The following is a 19,890-nucleotide window of genomic DNA, read 5'->3' as shown; positions in this document are numbered from 1 at the left end:
GTATTATATTTACAAAAATTCAGTGCCGTCACTTCTGCTTTTTTCTTTTCCCCAGGCACACATCTGTTTTGTAAAGTGAGGTGCACACATGTCATTTACATTTGGTCTTATTTATTGCTCTGTAGCTGAAGCAGGCAGGTCACCTTGCAAAATGCAAAGGAATGCTCTCCTTCCCCTACCCCCAGTTTTGCAAGCAGCATATATTGATATTAACGTCACCTTCTTCCACCTCCCTTCCTGAGTTGTTGTGAGACTAAAATGAGATATAGGTAGGAAGATACTCGGAGAAGCTAAGTGCGGTAGACAAGCTCAGTGTAACATGGTTAAAACGCTTCTGTCTATTGTGAGAAGGAGTTGTCTCCCTGGATGAGAAAGAGGCTGGGTGCTGTGCAGACCTGGGGCAACCAGCCTTCTAGGGTGTTTAGGTAACAAATGCACATAATTGGAGCGAATTGTCTTCATTGGAAAATAAGCAAATTATTTTCCAATTTAATGAATAAAGAAGTTTCTAATTAACTCCAGTAGAAAGATTTGCTTTCAAATTTTAGTAGTTAAGCTCTTTGTTCTTTGTATTAATATTTTGTTTCCATGGTCTATGTCAATTGGTTTTTTTAACTCTTCTTTACTGACATAACAGAAATTTAGAGCTGAAAGCAAACCTACAAGTGATTCATCCCATCTGTCTCTTAAAAAAAAAAAAATAGGAGGAAAATATGACCCAGAGAGATTCTGCAACTTTTCAAAGTTCCCATAACTTGTCGGCTGCCCACCAGGACTGGATTCCTTGGAGGGCATCTGGCCAGCAAAGGGCCTCAGTGAGACTCTGGGGTCTGCCATGTTTGCCCTGCACTGGCTCTGCTTCCCTCCTGCCCCCTGCCCTTGCTCCAGCACTGCTTCTGCTGCTGGGACACCCTTGTCTGTTGGTGACCCTGGCCTCCAGCCCGCTTTGCCTGCTGCCAGCTTAAGGCCCATCTCCCGGCTACTGGTTCCACATTGCTGGGCGTGCCTCTTGGGTCAGCCTTGGGCTCACTCAGAAGCCCTCCAACTGGCAGCCAGAACAGGTGTGGCTGAGGATTTCTAGGAGCCTCTCCACCAAAATCCTACCACAGAGCGTTAGGGTTCGGGCAGTGTTCTGGTTTGCTACAACTGCTGTTATGCAAAATACCAGAAATGGATTGGCTTTTAGAAAGGGGGTTTATTTGGTTACAAATTTACAGTCCTAAGGCCATAAAAGTCTCCAAATTAAGGCATCAACAAGAGGATACCTTCACTGAAGAATGGCTGATGGTGACCAGAACACCTCTGTCAGCTGGGAAGGCATGTGGCTGGTGTCTGCTGGTCCTTTGCTCCTGGGTTGTGTTTCAACTCCTCTCTCTCAGCTCCTGTGGATCCTTGCTTCTCTCCCCCCAGGGTGTTTCTCTCAAACTGTCTGGGGGACGTCCTCTCTTAGATTCTCCTGGGCAAACTCTGGGCTTCATCTCTTAGCTTAACATCTCCAAGCATCCTTCTGTCTGCATCTCCAACCATCTGTCAGCATCCCTGTTGGCTCCTGCTCCTCTTGAAGGACTCCAGTGATCTAATTAAGACCTACCCTGAATGGGCGGGGCCACACCTTCATGAAAATACCTAATCAAAAATGTTTCACCTACGGGTGAGTCATATCTCCATGGAAACAACCTAATCCAAATAACCCACAAGATTGGATTAAAACATGGCTTTTGTGGGGGTCATAATATATCTATACCAGCACAGGAAGTCATGATAAAATTGGCTCAACAACCTGGATCCCCTGATTCCTAAATTCTGAACTCTTTTTATCCCTAAATCTTTTTCTTTGTCTTAAGACAGTAAAAGAAAATAAACATACAGGTAGACTAGTTAGTTCTAAGTGGGCGTCCATGGAACACAAAGGCAGGCAGTAATTGCCTTCAGATATGTTCGTTCTTTCTTGGCATCCTGGCCTTCTCTGCTAATCTGTCCCCAAAGCAAGTGACTGGTGGCTACCCTCAGTCTCAAAGCTCACACACAGAGATGGCCCTGCTCTGCCCCTCTATCCTATCTGTCTCTGGGGCAGGCATTCTGATTAGCCCATCCCCAGCACAATCTACTGAGGCTCAGGATCTGGGGTCGTGTACAGTCATGGCTGCCAGGAGGCCCCACCCCATGGTCGGGAAGGAGAGGAAGAGAGAAGAGGCCTGTGTGGGGTGTCATCATGAGCCAGTGGACAACCCAAAAGATGTCTGCCGCACCATGATCCTGCACAACCCGGGGGTCCTATAAGCTCCATCTGCCTCTTTTCTAAATCCTTTTCTATATTGCCCCCAAAGAGGGGCGTTACCAGAGGTCCATCCTTGGAGCTTTGCTTGTCCTGCACTCTCACCTTCCTGGAAAGAACAGCTCCTTTGACGTGAGCTTTTTCCACTAGGTGGGACCATCCCCTGCCCACCACTCGCATGTACATTTACTGAAAGTGACCACATCCAAAGGCAAACGCTCCGTCTTTTCTCTGAGTCTCCATCCCTATCTCTTGCCTCTCACTAAGGTGTCACTAACCCCTTTTGCTCCTGCCTTTCAAGTGCTCTTGACTAGTGGGAAATGTTATGGTGGCATTCTCACAGAAAGCCACCGGAGAGTGAAGTGGGACAAGTTGGGAGACACGTCAGCAAAATGCATCGACTCCCAATGTATATTTTAAAACCAAGACAATCCATTAATTTTCCATCGAGGAGTCCTGTAATAATGGACACTTCCATAAAAATTGTGAAAACTGCCTTTGGAACAGCATATTTAAATGCAATGAGGTTGATGCGTTCAATTTATGCACACCTTCAAATGTTAGTCTTCTAGTTTTCCAAGAAAAGCAACAATTCTCTCTGAAATTGCCCATTATGTGAAATGTGGGTGATTACCGCTAATTCACATCTGCACCATCACCAGTGTGCTGAGTTTGGGGGTTCGGTGCAACACATTGGTATACACTCATCAAAGGTTATGTATATGCACACAGTGGAAAGCTTTTTTGTGGAAGGCATTTTATGTAATTCTGAACAATTTAATAAAAACGTAATTCAACTGGGAAAACTACAGTTCGTCGACCCTTTCAGAGTGCAGATAATGTTCCAGATTGAAGGGCTGGGGCTTTGTTTGTTATAGTCAAATAACTTGAGTGTGTGAATTACCATTTCCTTGCCATTGGTCTATTTTAAAGGTATACCATTTTCCCATTATGATAATAGGCCATATTTTCTTAAAATCATTTGATTATGATTGGTCTCGTCTATTCGGTTTGCAAATAAAAAGCTTTTGCAGTGACAAACTAGCTGTTCTAAAACAGCCTTAATCTCTGCTTCTACTTTTGAACCGCCACAGGTCAGACTCTGCAAAAGGCTGAGAGAAGCCGGTCCTGCTCACGGGAGAAAAAAGAGGTAAATGTGCCCCTGGGAAGGGCAGGTGGGGGGCAACTCTGTATTTGCAAGGACCTGGGGGAGCTGGGTGGTGAGTAAGTATTCCTGGCTCCCCTGCTTTTTTCTCTCTGTGTCCAAAGCTTGAAGCCCTGACCAAATAATAATTGACAACTAGAATTATCAACTTGGTGTCACTTGTCATTCTCTCTGAGTGTATCAGTCAGCTTTGGCTGCATAACAAATTACCCCAAATTTTAGTGCTGTAACAACCCTATATTCAGTTCACAATTCTGTGGGTCAGCAGTTTGGGCCAGGCTCACCTGGGCCGTTCTGTTGGCTTGGGCCAGACTCTGTTGATCTCAGCTGGGGCTCGCTTATATGTCTGCTGTCACCTTCTGGGTCACCTGAGGACCGGCTGAGTGTCAGTTAGGGAAACTTCAGTACTTCTCCAACTGTTCTCTCATCCTCCAGCAAGCTAGCCAGGCTTATTCACGTGACGGCTCTGAGTTTCAAGAGGGTGAGAGAATACAAGCTGCAGGGCCTATTGTGGGGGGAGGCCCAGAACTGGCACAGTGTCACTTCCACCATTTTCTGTTAGTCAGGGCAAGCCACAAGGTCAGCACAGATTCAAGGGAGTGGGGAAATAGGCCTCACCTCCTGGTGGGAAGAGCTACAAAACATTGGGACCATTTTGGAAACCCACCACACTGAGCTCCTCCTGCTCTGGGCCAGGCACCACCCCAGGGGCTGGGGCTAAGAAATGGGCGAGCCACAGTCCTCGAGCTGCGGGTTCTCACAGCTCAGGTACAGAGCTGTGCAGCAAGACAATTACGATAGAGTATGAGGAGTGCCATCAGAGAGGGGCAAAGAAAGTGGGATTCTAATACATAAAAGTGTCCCCTGCTGTGCCAGGGGTATTAAGAAAGACTTTGCAGAAAAGGTGTTGTGGGGGTTGCCTCCAGAAGGGTGAGTTGGAGTTTTCCAGGCAAGTAGTCAGCATGGTCAAAGTCAGAGAGACACGAATGAGGAAAGTTGCAAGGTTCCTGAGCCTGCATTGGGGGTGGGAAGAAGTAAGAAGGACCCATTGGTTGAGAGGGAACAGGCAACAGGGCCCTTTGATCAAGCCTCAAAATCATGGAAGTTTAAATTTAAGTCATCTTTGGTGGCAAACGGGTGAAGGGGTGCAGGGGAGCGAGGGTACGTGGCTCATCATAAATACTGAGCAATCCTGAAATCATCAACATATATATTCAGATTCTTGTTGGAAGGTGACATGATTCCAGTAATAAAAGATACTTTTTCAGGCTGGAAATGGGCTAAAAATGGCAACAAGATTCAGTCTTGTCCTTTCTGTCTCTTGGTTCTGCTTTCTTCTGTGTTGGCCTCTCTCAGCCAGGCTCTCCCCTTGTAGTCAAAATTGCTACCATCACTCTCTAGCTTATATTCTTCTACTTCAACAGCCCCCAAAGAAAAAGGGTTTCTTTTTCCCAGTGGTTCCAGCAAAAGGACAGCTGGTTCTCACTGGACCTCTGACATTTGACTCCCAGGCATTCCCTGAACCAATCTCAAGAGCCAGGGGCATTGATTTGCCTCTCCTGGGATAAGAGCCGGGGGTACTGGGGCAACACCACCTGAACCACCTGGGCTGAGGGATGGTTCCCCAGTGGACCGTGTGAACCTGACAAGGGGCCGATGGATAGAGGGTGAGGCTGTTTGAGCCCTGAGAGCAGCCCTGGCCTCCCTTCCGCAGGGCCGCCATCAGGAGACCAGGCAGAGGAGGGAGGCTGGGGTTGGACCACGAAGGGCCGGTGGGCTCTGCTCTGACTTGCCTCCTCTCTCCTGTTGTCTCCTTCCTCAGCTGTAGCCAGAACAGCCAGTGTGGGCTTCCTGCTTATTTAATCAGCCTGCCTGGGCCGAGGGCTGGGAGGTAGCTTAGGAACTTGGATGCTTTATGTTCATCCAGAGGCTGAACCAGGATGGATTCCCCCCGCCCTCTTCTGTTAAGGATTTTCTCTGGAGGCAGGAGCACGTGTGCCTGCCTTCCTGCAAAGTCCTTCCAGAATGAGCGCAGGACTGCAGGCCCCTGGCCTCCCTGGTTCAGTGGCCTCCCCCCAAGCCAGGAATGAACTGTTTAAACCTACGCAAGGCCTTTGTTCACAGCGTAACAGCATCCCGTTCATCCACACCAAGAAATTAGCTGGGGAATGGTGAAGCAGGGCAGAAGGTAACTAGTGGAGATGCTCTTTCCCTTCTCTGCGGCTCTCCTTGACAACAGAACTCCTCTAATTGCCTCTTTCCCGGCTACTCCCATCATGCCCGTTGCCAGAGCGCCTTTCAGATCCTTCTTCTGAAAAGTGAGAGTAAACGGAGTGAGATCGTTTTGTCACAGTATCCAGGTTTAACCCTGCAAGATGTTTAAGATGATTTCAGGGTGCTGACTCTCTTCACTGGCCTTTTGTTTGGTGAAAACAAAACAAAACAAACAACAACAACAAAAAAAACCCAAAACCTAATTAGCTGCCAGGATGCTCCTGCTGCTATATTATGACATGCCTCTTCCACCCACCTCCTCTTCCTGCCCCCTCCCTGTCTCATCCATGAAATCCAAGCTCTGTGTCTTCTGCGGAATGCCAGGTATAGATCAAGCTGTGTCACAATGAAAGGCAAGGAGAAGACAAACTGTGTCTCTCCCAGTGCCTGTTAGAACAAGCCGACGGTGACACGCGTTGTGTTCCCTGGGCTATGAGGCCATGTGGGCTGCTGCCACCCTGGCAGGTGAGCGGGCCATCTCCCATGGGGGCTGAGCATTCCTCTGCACTGTCACTGCCCGACATGGCACAGGGAGGATGGGATGTTGTTCTCAAAGGAGCTCGCTGGGATGGGCAGCCTGCAGGCCACATTCAGCCTAAAGATATATTTTATTTGGCCCATAGCCTATCACAATTTTTAGAAATTCATTGTCCACTTTTAAAAATTCAGAGATTTCCCATGAAAATGCAGATTTCTGGCTCCTTTGGAAAAATGGAGAATGACAACCCTGAGTTTTTATTCCTATAGGGCAACTGTAGGAGTTACTGAATATAGCCACCCTCTTTGGATGGGGCTCTCTGGTTTGCCCCAACCACACTCTCCTTCACCTGTTCAACAGGTAACAGGTGCCAGACTCTATGCTAAATGCCTTGTCAGTGGTACACAAACGTTGCTGCGCATTAGAATCACCTAGGAGCTTTTGAACACCCCTATGTCCAGGCCTCTTCTCAAACCAGTTTAAACCAGGATCTTGGGAGCTGCAGCCCAGGCACTGGAATTTTTTAAATCTCCCGGGTTGTTTCTATTTGCAGCCAGCAATGAGACCCAGTGTTTTACATCTATTAAATAATCCCTGTAACCTTCTGTCCTAGTTTGCTAATGCTGCAGAATGCAAAACACCAGAGATGGATTGGCTTTTATAAAACGGGGATTTATTTCGCTACACAGTTACAGTCTTAAGGCCACAAAGCGTCCAAGGCAACACATCAGCAATCGGGTACCCTCACCGGAGGATGGCCAATGGCCTCCGGAAAACCTCTGTTAGCTAGGAAGGCAGCTGGCATCTGCTCCAAAGCTCCGGCCTCAAAACGGCTTTCTCCCAGGACGTTCCTCTCTAGCAAGCTTGCTCCTCTTCAAAACATCACTCCCAGCTGCACTCTCTTTCCTCTTTGAGTCAGCTCATTTATATAGCTCCACCGATCAAGGCCCACCCCGAATGGGTGGGGCCACGCCTCCGTGGGAACATCTCATCAAAATTATCTCCCACAGCTGGGTGGGGCACACTCCAAGCAAATCCAACCAGCACCAAAACTTCTGCCCCACACAAGACCATAAAGATAATGGCATTTGGGGGACACAGTACACTCAAACCGGCATACCTTCCAAGGAGCCTCTAGGGTAGAGTATGATAATTATCATCCTTCCTACTTTACAGATGAAGAAACAGACACAGAGAGGGCAAGTGCCCTGCTGAAGGTCACACAGCTAATAAGAGGCAGAGCTGGGCTCTTCATCAAAGGTGTTGTGGGGATCGGACCCTTATCCAGGGGGCTTGGCCTGCCCAGCCCCTGGACATGGCCATTCTCACCCTTCTCGCAGACACACATGGGCTCGAATCAAAGAAGGGAGTGCTAAACATCAGAGAAGGGACCCAGAAAGAGCCCCAGGGGTTTCCAGAGGAGGGAAAGAAGGCTTCCTGGAAGAGATGGCTTGAACAGAGCCTTTGGCAGGACTACAATCATTTCTGAAAAAAATATCTTCGATGATTGGCCTAAAGTCAATAGATGCTTTCAGTTCAGCTGGTTAAAAATATTCTCAGCCCTGTCTCTTAACAAATATTCATGGTGCCTGCCTGTGGAGATTATGTAGTGTTTATGGCCCTGGGTCATGAATTATTAATGATTTTGAAATTGTGGTCATTGTAGTTTACTAAAAAATCATTTGGAAGCTTATTTATCACACAGTGTTTAAAAAAAAAGAAAGTGCAGCAAAGGAAGAGATCTTTGATTATCATCCGGCCACCCCCTCCCTCCCGCCTCGCGTCCACCCTGGTGGAGGTCACAAGCGTGGCGTGGGGGGCTGCATCCTCCTGCTGAACAGACCCTCAGAGACCCAGGGACTGTGAATTAGCACCCCCAGCCTGCTGTGAGGGCACCAGTTCTGGTTCTGGGGTCAGCAGATCTGCCTCAGATCCCAACCGTTACCTTGGACAAGTCTTGTGTCCCCTCTCGTCCCATCTGATAATACCCGCTTTGGAGAATTGGGACATGGACTAAAAGCAGAAGTGTGTCAAGGTACGTAGCACAGTGCCTGCCCATAGTAAGCATCTCAGGAATGTTAGTTGTTAGGTTATTTTTAATTACTCCTAAGAGGGACTAGCTTTTAGCAGACAGAGGTCACTGCAGCTTTAACAGGGAGAAAGCAGCAGGAGGTGCTGGGGTGGGCAGCACAGCTGTCCTCACTGAAGGTGTGGCCCTCGCTCTGGCTGGGCTTTAGGCTGTCTGGCCTTCCCGCTTCCTGGCTGTGTGTCCCTAGGCAAGTGGGTCCAGGCAGGCCAACTCTAGACCCCCACTCTTAACCACTCTTAGCGCCTCCAGGGATAACGGATTGCCCGCTTTTGCAGCTGATTGGAGATTTCTGAAAAATCTTTTGACAGCACACTCGTCTTCCAAGCTCACTTTATAAAAGACTGCAAAGTCATTTAACTCAACCATCTAGAAAATGATAAGCTTTCTCTGTGGGCACACACACATGTGGACACACACGTACACTTTCCGCTGTTAAGTAGGGCGTTTTGGTGCAAAGACTAGAGACTCCCTTCAGCTTTCCCAGGCAAAGGTAGAGGGAGGCATCTGAAGGAAACACAGGCAAGGAGGGAGTTAGGATCCAGGGTTCCTCCAGAGTCGGAGTTATCTGGACAAACTGCACTGCCTCTTCAGTGCACCCCAGTGAAAGTGCCTTTGCTCCCCTCTGGGTGTCTGCACCTTGTGGTCATCTCGAGGTGCTTCTCTGCCTGCCTTCTCTGCAATGCCAGTTCAGAGGCTGGAGAGAAAGTCTGATTGACCTAGCTGCTCAGTACTCAAGGACTTTCAGGGGATGTTTCTGACACCAGCCCCCCCCCCCCAATTCCAGGTTTCCTCCCATGACGTAACTGCTATCATCAATTTTTTGTGTGTCCTTCCAGAAATATCCTACAGCCGTACAACTGTGCAGTGCATATATTCTATCCTCCTTCATCTCCCCCCATCTTCCCCCTCCTTTAACACAATGATAGCTTGTGATACAAATTGCTTTGCTCCTGCGTTTTTTTCCCACTTAACATGTCTTGGAGAACATTCCATAGCAGGACATGTAGGCCTACCTCATTATTTGTTATGGCTGCATAGTACTCCATTTCAATGTACAGGAATAAAATCCTTTATTCAAAACTCTTTGGGCCAAATATTTCTCATTTTTTTAGAATTTAGAAAATAATACCATCCCAGTAGGGTCTGGGGAAGCACCCTCTCATCAAATACATTAATATATCTGCAGCAAAACATGACTATTCATTCCAGGTGGGATAAAACAAAGACTACAAATTTCATGTCTGTTGAGATCGGGTTTTGTCACCAACTAATTACATAGGAAGGGTTGTGGACCTGTCCATAAATTTATTCCTAGTTCCTGACTGATGCATATTTAGTCTAGGGTATTAACAGTCTTTTGCTACTATAACAGTACTTTAAAGACTAGCCTAGAACAGATGTCTTTGTGCTCATGTGCAGGAATAGCTGAAGGTTAAATTCTTAAAAGTAGATTAAGGCATCAAAGGGTATGTGCGGTTCTTTCATTGCAATTTCCAGTTTGTCTCCTAATAGTGCATGAGAGGGGCAGCACTTTATGTTCCAGGCTACTTGTAGAAAGCTGGGCAGATTCAAGTGTGGCTGCCCTTGGCTGAGGTACCCACCCCAGAACCATTCGGTGGCCACCCCCTAGTTCCCTTGTCCACCTTTCTCAACAAGGGGCAGGGGAAGGGCAGTTTTCCTTTAGAAGGAAATTGGAGGCATATCCAGCACCTTAATTTCTGAGAGCTGTGTCTCCAGGGCCCCTAGCTCCAAGTGCCTGAGGTGGCCCGTTAGAGAAGGCCGGTGGGACTGGGAACTCTTGCTTTAAGTTTCAAATACCACTAGTGTGCAAACAACAGACCCTTCCCTTTTCTCATTGAAGTTCATAGTGTTCTTGCAAATTCAGCCTTCTGGGGAATCAGAACTTGCCCCTTCTGTATTTACAGATCTCAGTTGCTTTTTTGTTTGTTTGTTTGTTTTGTTTTTAAAAAAAAAGAGAGAAAGAAGAAAAGGCAAGCTGATGGTGCTGCATTAAAATAGCCTTATATGACAGCTGACATTCCAAATCTGCACTTTTACCGGAATGAAATCTATTAGTTAATATTTCTGGGCAGCGAGGAGCTGAATCCATTTTAGGCCCAACTGCCAAACGCATTCCCAGTTGTGAAGTTACCGTTGTCGGCCTTTCTGCTTCTTGAGGTCTTGGCCTCTGTCCCTTTGAGAACTTCGAGAGTGAGTTCCTTGGTAACCCTGGCAACTTCTGATTTATACAGGGCAGTGAAGTCACATGGCAGGGTTAGAAGCAGAAATAACAAAGCTGTTGAGCCTATGAACCCTAGAGCCAAACCGTCTAGAATCCTGGCCTAGCTCCATCACGCAGGCAAGTTACTTAACCTCTGTGTGACTTGACTTCCTCTTCTATAGAGCAGAGACAGTATAGAACCCGCATCATAGGGTTGCCATCAGGATCCAGCAAATTAATAAGTGTGAAGGGCTTAGTATGCTGCCTGGCACATAGTAGGAGTATAATAAATGTTGAGTATTATCATTATAATATAGGACTAGCAGGGGCAAAACAGCCTGCTTAAAAAGTTAAGCCCTTTGGAGTCAGAGCTAGAGGTGAGACCTTGCCAAGAAAGAGTGGGACGTGGACTGGGCCAGCGTGCCTCACCTCTTTGTTGTGATCGAAGAACAGAAATCATCGGGCAACTGAACTACTAGCCTTCCCCGTGACCCCTGGAATCTGGTTGGGAGCTGTAAGAACACACAGGCAACAACCCAAGTTGAACAACCGCCAGGCTCCAAAAGCAAAAGAGAATCAATTTCCGATAAAAAGCCCAGAAGGAGACTGACAAGTCTAAAACCTTCCTGGTATTGGCTTAGCTTCCAGTGCAAGATTAAACTCTAGAAAAAACCCATCAGAGTGCTGCAATTTGTGGCCAGAAAGAGATAATGTTGACAGCTTCCCCTTCCCGGAGTCTGTTTTGGATAAGCAGTGTGCCCTTCAACAGAGAGCCATCAAGGTTTTCCGTATCTATGAAATTGCCTTTAAAGTGTCTGCCTTTACTTTCCCTCCCCAAATCACTTTATGGAATACTGAATATGATTAGAAAGGAGGATGGTGCCATCTAAGAGAAGGAGGCACTTGCAAGGTACTCATGTAAAGTGTGGCTCCTGGGTTAACAGTGGCCCATGGGAGCTGTCCCCCCATCCGGGGACACCTAGTGGAACAGGCAAAGGGCATGAGAGCCAGACCGCTGCCGCCTGCTGTGTGCACTTCCTTTCCCCTCTCTGGGCTTCTGCTTCCTCCGTGTTCCCCCAGGTCTGACAGGAGCAGATGCTTCTGTGACTTCAACTTCATTCTGGTTCCCAGGCCCTGTCCGTTGGACTCTGTTCAAGCAACAGAAGACCTCAAACCACTTTCAGCAGACAAGGGATTTGTTGCCTCACGTCGCTGAAAGCTCAGGGGCAGACAATGCCAGGCATGGATGGATCTGGGTGCTCTGACGCAGTCCTTCCTGACCCCACTCTCTTCCGCTGCAGTTCTGTCCCCAGCAGGCCATTCCTTGGTGGCAAGAGGGCCACCAGCCGCCCCAGGCATTGAGGCAAGAGAGTGCGGGTTGGAGTGGGGCTGTGCAGGGGCTAGAGCAGAAGGCCTGGGCACAATCCCAGCTCCCTGCTTACCTGAATAGCCTAACCACCTCTGGGCCTCGGTGTCTTCATGTAGAAAACGGGAGTCACAGTGGGTTAGGGTTAGGGTTCTCAGGTTGACAACCCTTCTCAGGTCGTCAGGGGTGCTTAGAACAGTGCCTGACACACAGCACATCCTGAGTGATGGTGCTGCTGCTTCCTCCCTTTCTCCTTTCTGTCACCGCTACACTCGCTTGGCAATTCCAGCAGAACGAGAGCAACTCCTATACAACGTTCCATCCGAGCCCCCAAACTGAGACCCACGGGCCAGTTGAGGGTTGTGTGCCCACCCTGGAGGCGAGGTTACCTGGGTTACACATTTTTGTTCTCTTTCTGGTTCTAGAAGTAATGCATGCTGTTCATAGAGAATTTGGAAAATACAGACAGGTGCTGAAATGATTCATTATTCTGTCATCTAGATAATCACTATTGTTTTTATGTTTCCTTCTAGCTTTTCCTTTATGCAACTACATATATTTCAAAATTAAGATGATACTAAGGAACAATTTAAAATGTCTATCTTCTGTTATTCTTTAAATTAAAAAATAATTATTGAGGTATAACTTACATGTGGCAAGGGGCACAACCTTACCGGTATAATTGTATTGAGTTTTTATATATGAATACAACTGTGTGACCACTACCCACAACAAAATATAGAATATCCCAGGAGGCCTCTTCATGCCCCTCCCAGTTAGTATACCTCCCCAAGCGTAACCACTGCCCCGACTCTTAACAGCATAGATTAGTTTTGCCTTCATGTAAATGGAATCACAGAGTAAGAACTTTTTGTGTCTTTTTGGTTTTCTTGCTAAACATGTCTGAGATTCATCCATGTTTTTGAATGTATTAGTAGTTCATTCTTTATCATCATGGTGTAGATGTTCAATTATTCTCTTATTAGAAAAATTAACTTACAAGATAATTGGAGTTCATTATCATTGTAAAAAAAAAAAAGAATTCACATTTGCACATTAAATAAAAATCCCCCTTCAAACTTACCCCCAATCTCATTCCCCTTCCCAGAACTAACCACTGTTATCAACCGGATGTTTATTTTTCTAGACCTTTTTCTATTCATGCAATTCTAGTCATTGTTTCAGTTAGGAATATATTGGGCTGCAAATAAGAGGAAAACCGAACTAATATTTGTCTAAACCAGGATCAGCAAACTTTGTCTATAAAGGGCCATAGTAAATATTTTAGGCTTTGCAGGCCATAGGAACTCTGTTGCAGCTACTCAGCCCTACTGTTGGAGCATGAAAGCAGCCATAGTCAATATGTAAATGAAAGATGTGGCCATGTTCCTATAAAATTTTATTTACAAAACAGGCGGCAGTCCAGATTTGGCCTGTGGGATGGATTTTGCTGACTCTTGGCCTAAACAATAGGGTTTTATTTGTCTTGCATAACAAGACATCTAGAAGTAGCCTCTTAAGACAGACTTGATTTATACTCCTACCAAAAGTATGTAAGAATGCTTGTTTCCCTAAAACCTTGCCAATAGTCAATATTAGAAGCCTTTTTTATTTTTGGCAATCCTCTTTGTCCTTATACATTCTGGACAAAGGCCTCTGCCCAATCTCCCAACTCACTTTTTTCCTATGTCTATATCTGTTTTGTTCTTCGGGCATCTTTTGATTTTTAAAAACAAATTTGATGATTAGATCTTTTATTTGTGATTTCTAAAGAATCATTTTCCATAATAGGCTATTCTTGTTTGATGGATGAAATATCCTCTCTAATCTCTCTGAGAATATTAAATATATTTTAAATGTTTCTGCTTGCATTGTCAGCTTTGTTTCTTTGGTGGTTTGTTCTTCTATTTTTTGAGCTGGTTCCTCTCTTTCAGAGTATTGGTTTTCTTGTCATGTTTGCTGATTTGTGGATATGTGTTCTTTTAGGTATTTATAATTTCCTGTTTTCTTCTCTGTGGATGCTGCTTCTTTTTACTCTAGGTTTCTGCCAGTTTTGCTCTAGTTTACTCTAGTTTGCTACCACTTTTCACAGTAGTCCTTCCTAACTTTTGTTTTGGCCTGTGTTTCTTTTCCCATTAATCCAATTCTGTCTGCCATTCATTTCTCAGTTACTTCCCAACGTTTTGAATCTGTCAATGCACTCATGGCCTCACGCCGGTGTAGATGTCAAATGGTGTCATTGCTGTGGACTGGGTAGGGAGGGCTGATTGTGTATGTGCTCGTGGTCTTTCCAACTTGACTCAGTCGCAAGGAGATTTCTCGTTAAAGGTTTCACCTTCCCGGTCACGTTCATCTGGGCAATATTTATCTTACCATCACCTCATCTTTCCTTAAACATACAGTGTCCTGGAACCAGACAGAATATTCCAACTATGAATTCATCAGTGTGGAATATAGGATGGAGTGTGCTTTCTCATAGAACTGGGTTCAGATACTGATTCTGCTCTATCCCAGTCCAGGCCAAGTCCCTTCACCTCTCTAAGCCTCAGCTTCCTCACCTGTCAAATGGAGATAATGATAATAACACCTCATAGGCTTAATGAGGATATCAACTGAAATAATGCATGCCATACAGCAAGTGCTACAAAAAAAGTGTGGGTTCCCTTCCTCTCTCTTATTCAGAGCAAATATTTCTAACATGCTCATTGCATTTGCTGTGGTGGTGGTAGTTTGGGCAGTCCCACCACACTGTTCGCTCCTACTGAGCACATCAACTAAAAGCCTGAACTTGTGTCTCATGAGCTTTTCTGAAACCTGTCTCTCCCACTGCCTCCCCTTGTGCAGGACATTTACCTCAGCCATGATGCATTTCATCAAGCTGTGTCTGATCATCTCTAGCCGGTAGGAATGGATCTGAACCCAAATTCCATCATCCGGTTTGTGATGTGCGCCTCCCCTGTGAGTGCCATCTGCAAACTTAATAAACAGCCTTCCACAGCCAGATCCAGCCATTGATAAAATCATGGCCTGAGATGGCACCAAGGACAGAACCCCAGGGCATGCCACCCTTCCAGGGAAATGTAATTTAGATGACTAGGCGAGATGACTAATTTGTCTGGTTCCCGTAATAGTGTGTCCTTGTGGCTTGATTCTAATACTAATATTAGCCACCGTGTATTGGATGTCATTTACTGTGGGCAAGGCACTGTGGTAAGGGCTTTTCACATATTACTTTTATTTCTTTTAACAACTCTGCAAGGTATTTGTATTACTCAGGACTTGGTGAAAAAACTAAACTCAGTCCAGCTTTAGCAGAAGGGGGCTATGTTAGTTCATTACCAGACTGTTGAGAGGGGGTGCTTCACAGAAGCCAAAGGCAGGGATACATCTGGGGGTCAAAAACAGATGAGCCAGGCCCGGGCCCTCCAGAGTTCCAGTCCTCTCTCTACAGCTCTTCTCTTCACATCTCTCTCCTTCTGGATCATTCTGGCTTGGTTCAAACCTGCTTTCTCTGTTTCTCAGTTCACCTGAGAGATTAGTCCTCAGCAGCAACTCCTGAGTTCAGAAGAGCAGTCAGATCCTCTCTGAAGCTTTTAATCCACATTCCCAGGATTCTTGGCCCAAAGCTTGGATCAGGCTTGTTATGTTAAATAGGGCCTTCTGGGACCTCTTGGCTGGGAAGGTGTGGAGAGACTGAAGGAAGTGAGTGAGCCAGCCACGCCGATATGGGGAAGGGCGTTTCAGCAGGGGGAACAGCAAGGCCAGAGGAGTCCCGAGGCAGGAGTATGCTTGGGTGTGTCCAGGGAGCCCTTTGTAGCCAAAGCAATAGCTGAAGCAGAGGGAATGTGGGGCAGGGTCATGGAGGCAAGAAGAAGGGTAAGGGCAGATCACATGGGAATCTGTGGCCATTCGTAAAACTCGGGGTTTTACTCTGAGTGAGGTGGGAGCTGTGGAGGGATTTGAGCAGAGGAGGGACCTGACTTCACATATTCTAACAGGATCCCCCTAGAAGTGCAGAAGGAGGGCAGGAGCAGGGAGACCAGACAGGGGCTAGAACAGAATCCCCACGAGAGATGGTGAAGGTTGGGCCAACTAGATTTGTTGTCAGTTTGGATATGGATGGGAGAGAAAGAAAGGAGTCAAGAAGGACTTCTAAGTGTTTTGGTGTGAGCAGCTGGAAAGATGGATTTGTCATCTGAGATGAGAGAGTGGGAGCAGATTTTAGGGGCAAAGTCGAGAATTTGGTACAAAACCTGTCAAGATATCTCAAGCTGCATATGTGAATCTGGAGTTCAGGGTGAAGCCCATGTTAAGAAGCTGAGTCTGTCTGGAATGTGGAATTATTGAAAACTTTTTCCCTTTTGGGGGGAAGGAGGTCATTAGTTATGTGAGTCATGCATAAAAACAGCTTCCTTAAAACAATACTTTTTAGCCTTCTAGATCAGGCTAAGCTCCTTTTTGCCAATTCCCACCCCACCCCACCCCAATCCCAGCCTTCACCTTCCAAGTTACTGCTGTTGCACATTTGGGCATGCATCCTGCTAGATCTTTCTCTGTGCATTTCCATATCTGAGTGTACCCGTAATATGTTCCATTTTATTGAGTGTTTGTATTTTAACATAAATGGTGTCACGCTCAATGTATTGTTCTGAAATGTGCTTTTTTAAAAAAACAAAAACTTTCCTATTCTCACTCAACTACATCCTTGATGTTACAAACAGACCTAGCTCGATTCATTTTTTAAAACTGGTTGCATGGAATTCCATGGTGTGGCTAGACTGGGCTGTTCGACTATTCCCAGCTGGAGAGTATTAAAGGGTGACTTCCAGCCAGCATTTCCTCTGTTCCTTTTGGGCACCTGTGTGAGCTGTCTCTAGGGTGGTTTCCAAGAAGTGGAATGGCCGGGCCTGAGTGGATTGAGGCTATTTAGGGTTTTATTTTGTCTTATTTTAGTGGCTTCTGCCATATTGCTCCCCAAAGTGCTTCTGCCACCTCACTCTCCCAGCCCCTGATGGTTTGAATGAGGAAAGCCACTTTGAACTCTGTTTTACAGCAAAGCACACCAGCAGGACCATGAACTGGAAGGCATGAGCAGAAAGCCGAGAGAGCGTGGGGTTTGCAGGCTACTGTTCTGCTCTTAAGAGGATATATGCACTGTGGTGATTTGGAGCCGTATATACCCCATAAAAACATGTTCTTAAATTTAATCCATTCCTATGGGTGTGAAACTATTGTAAGTAGGACCATTGACAAGATTGCTTCAGTAAAGAAGGTGTGGCCCACCTCAATCAGAATGGGTCTTAATCCTATTAATAAAGTCCTTTATAAGCAAAATGAAATTCAGACACAGGGAGAGAGAGAAAGCCACAGGAAGCAAGAAGCTGAAATTCAGCAGAACCCAGAAGAGAATGGAGAGGCCAGGAGAGGTTGACATGTGCACTGCCATGTGACAGAGGAGCCCAGGACCAAGGATCAACAGCAGCCAGCCCCTGAATGCCACAGTCTTCAGGGAGAAAGCATTGCTTTGATGATGCCTTGATTTGGACTTTTTTCCTAACCTCAAAACCATGAGCCATTAAATTCCTCTTCTTTAAGCCAGCCCATCGCATGGTATATGCTTGAGCAGCCCAGGAAACGAAAACATGCAACTTTGAGGGCTGCAGAGCCTCTCCCAATCTCTTCCTTCTCTCCTGAAATGGAGCAACACAAAGGAAACACCTCCTCTCCTGCCGTCTTCACGCCTGGCTTCTTCGCTGGGAGTTGGTTTTGATTCCTAGACATCCTCACCAGCTTGAAGTCAACCCTTTTGACATATGCAACAGTTGAAGCATTATTAAAATGCTATTTTTATTAGCACAGAGCAACTCCTCTGTTCCTCCCTTCTTCTCCTTCGACGTTCTGCAACCTGCCTTCCACCGCCAACCTGACAGCTTTCTTTGGCTGCCACCCATGACATGGGTCGGTGCCCAGCCAAGGCTCTGATCATCAGCAGCCTGGTCCTGTTCTGAGGCTGTGATGGCAGCTCCTCTCCTGGAGGCATTTTTAAGCCTGCATCCTGTTGCCCTCCCCAGAAACTGTCACTTAGCCACTTCCAACAGGGGAAAGGAAAACTGCATCCTTAAAAAGTTGTCATCTTTTCTTTGCATGAACTTCAGGTAGAAGTTGACTTTGTGGTACAAAATGCCCTCAGGGCTAGCTTGGGGATCTGTTTCTGGGGTCACACCATGAGCTCAGACTTTTTTCCACCATGGTTGGAAATAACTAAATGTTTCTAATCAGCATCATCTTAGTTGCTAACATTTACTGAGCTCATATTATATGCCAGGCAGCATTCTAAGCCTTCATACTTATATGGTAGATGCTTTTATCATCACCCCAAACTTTTTGCAGTTTTTAAATTGAAATATAATTCATGTAACATAAAATTCACCATTTTAAAGTATGTAATTCAGTAGTTTTCATTACATTCACAGTGTCATAATGTGACATCACCAGTATGATCATTGAATTCCAGACCATTTCCTTTGCCTCCAAAAGAAACCCTGTACTGTTAGCAGTCACCTCCAATTCCCCATCCCTGACCTGCTGGCAACCATTAACCTACTTTCTGTCTCTATGAACTTTGCCTCAGGATTATTGGATATTTCATATAAATGGAATCATATGATATGTGCCTATTGTGACTGGCTTCTTTCCCTTAGCATAATGTTTTCAGGGTTCACCCATGTTGTAGCATGGATCAGAACTTCATTCCTCTTCATGGCTGAATAATATTCCGTTGCATGGATATACCACACTTTGTTTATCTGTTCATCTATTGATGGACATTTGGGTTGTTTTTGCTTTTTGGCTATTGTGAATAATGCTGCTATTCACAAACTTTGTGATGCTATTCACAAAATTGGGTTATGACACCCAATTTTGACAGCTGAGGAAGCTCAGGAACAAGTGCTATCCCGCAGTCACACAGCCAGGCTGGGCTGCTACCCAGTGTGTGGCTGCACAGTCCAGAGACTTGACCAGCCCATTTAGCAGCTTGGTTGTTGAATAAGGACTCAAGAGTTGAGTGCCTCATGTCACACACCTCCACCATATTTTTAGATTCCAAAGTTGGGAACCGTGGCTTGAGGAATAAAGTCATACTTTGGGGAGACTTGGGTCTGGCCTCTTTGAACTCAGGACCATTGTGGAAAGTCCTGGGTGAGTTAGCATTGTCTGTTCAGTTTGAAACACCTTTTTCGAGAGCCTTTGATATAAAAAGGCTCAGCCCTGCCCTGGGAGCTCGTGGCCAAGGAAGAAAGATGTGGTGCCATCTTAGGGCCCCAGGAAACAGATGCTGAGATGGAGATATGCATGCAGCAGGCTGTGGGAGAGGGCTCTCAGGGACAATACCAGCAAGGGGAAGGAAGCAGGCTTGGGCAGCATGTCCCAAAGCAAACTCAAACCTGCCCTTCCTGCAGCCTTCACCTCACCATTTATCCAAGCTAGAAGCCCTGGAGTCATCCCCAGTACCCTTCTCCCTCATCTCCTCTTTCCAGCCCGTTACCAAGTGAACATATTTCTCCCTGCCTCCTCCACATCCAGACATCTCTTGTCTGAACAGCAGCAGCCCCCTAAGTGTTCCCCAGTACCCACTCTTGGCCCCCGCCAGTCCTTTACCCACCCTGCAGCCAGAGTCACCCTTCTGAAATGCAAAGGTGCCCACAGCCCCTTATTCCAGCCGCCGTCCTCTACCTGATGCAGCAACACATTGGTCTCAGGTTCAGGGCACAACTGTGCCATGGCTCATGTGGCTTTCATTGTCCAGCCCTGCTCGGTGCCATCATCGCCTGCTCCCCTTGCTCTCCTGGCTCCCCCCCCCCCACCCTGCCCTGCCCTGCCCTTCTCTGGGCTTGCTCTCCCCACGTGGCCTTGGTGTGCGCCATCTACATCCCCCTCCCCATCCACTTGCTCATCCTTCAGATTTCAGTTCTGTCGGCAACCCCCAGCAAAGCTTCGCCTGACCTCCCTGCTGTAGACACG

The 19,890-nt window shown here is 46.5% G+C and overlaps 1 protein-coding gene across 1 annotated transcript in view; it reads left to right on the top strand.

Annotated features, from left to right (window-relative positions):
* Nucleotides 1–19,890, top strand: part of LOC119517380 (katanin interacting protein) — a 185,456-nt gene that overhangs the window by 14,162 nt on the left and 151,404 nt on the right. Inside the window, 1 exon segment of the mRNA XM_037813957.1 lies at nt 3,370–3,425. Within this exon segment, the coding sequence (XP_037669885.1) occupies nt 3,370–3,425 (56 nt within the window).

Source organism: Choloepus didactylus, chromosome 21, assembly GCF_015220235.1.
Source record: "Choloepus didactylus isolate mChoDid1 chromosome 21, mChoDid1.pri, whole genome shotgun sequence".
Taxonomy (NCBI): Eukaryota; Metazoa; Chordata; class Mammalia; order Pilosa; family Megalonychidae; genus Choloepus; species Choloepus didactylus.
The sequence above is the reverse complement of the archived record's forward strand: the minus strand, read 5'-3'. Positions and strand labels throughout refer to the sequence as shown.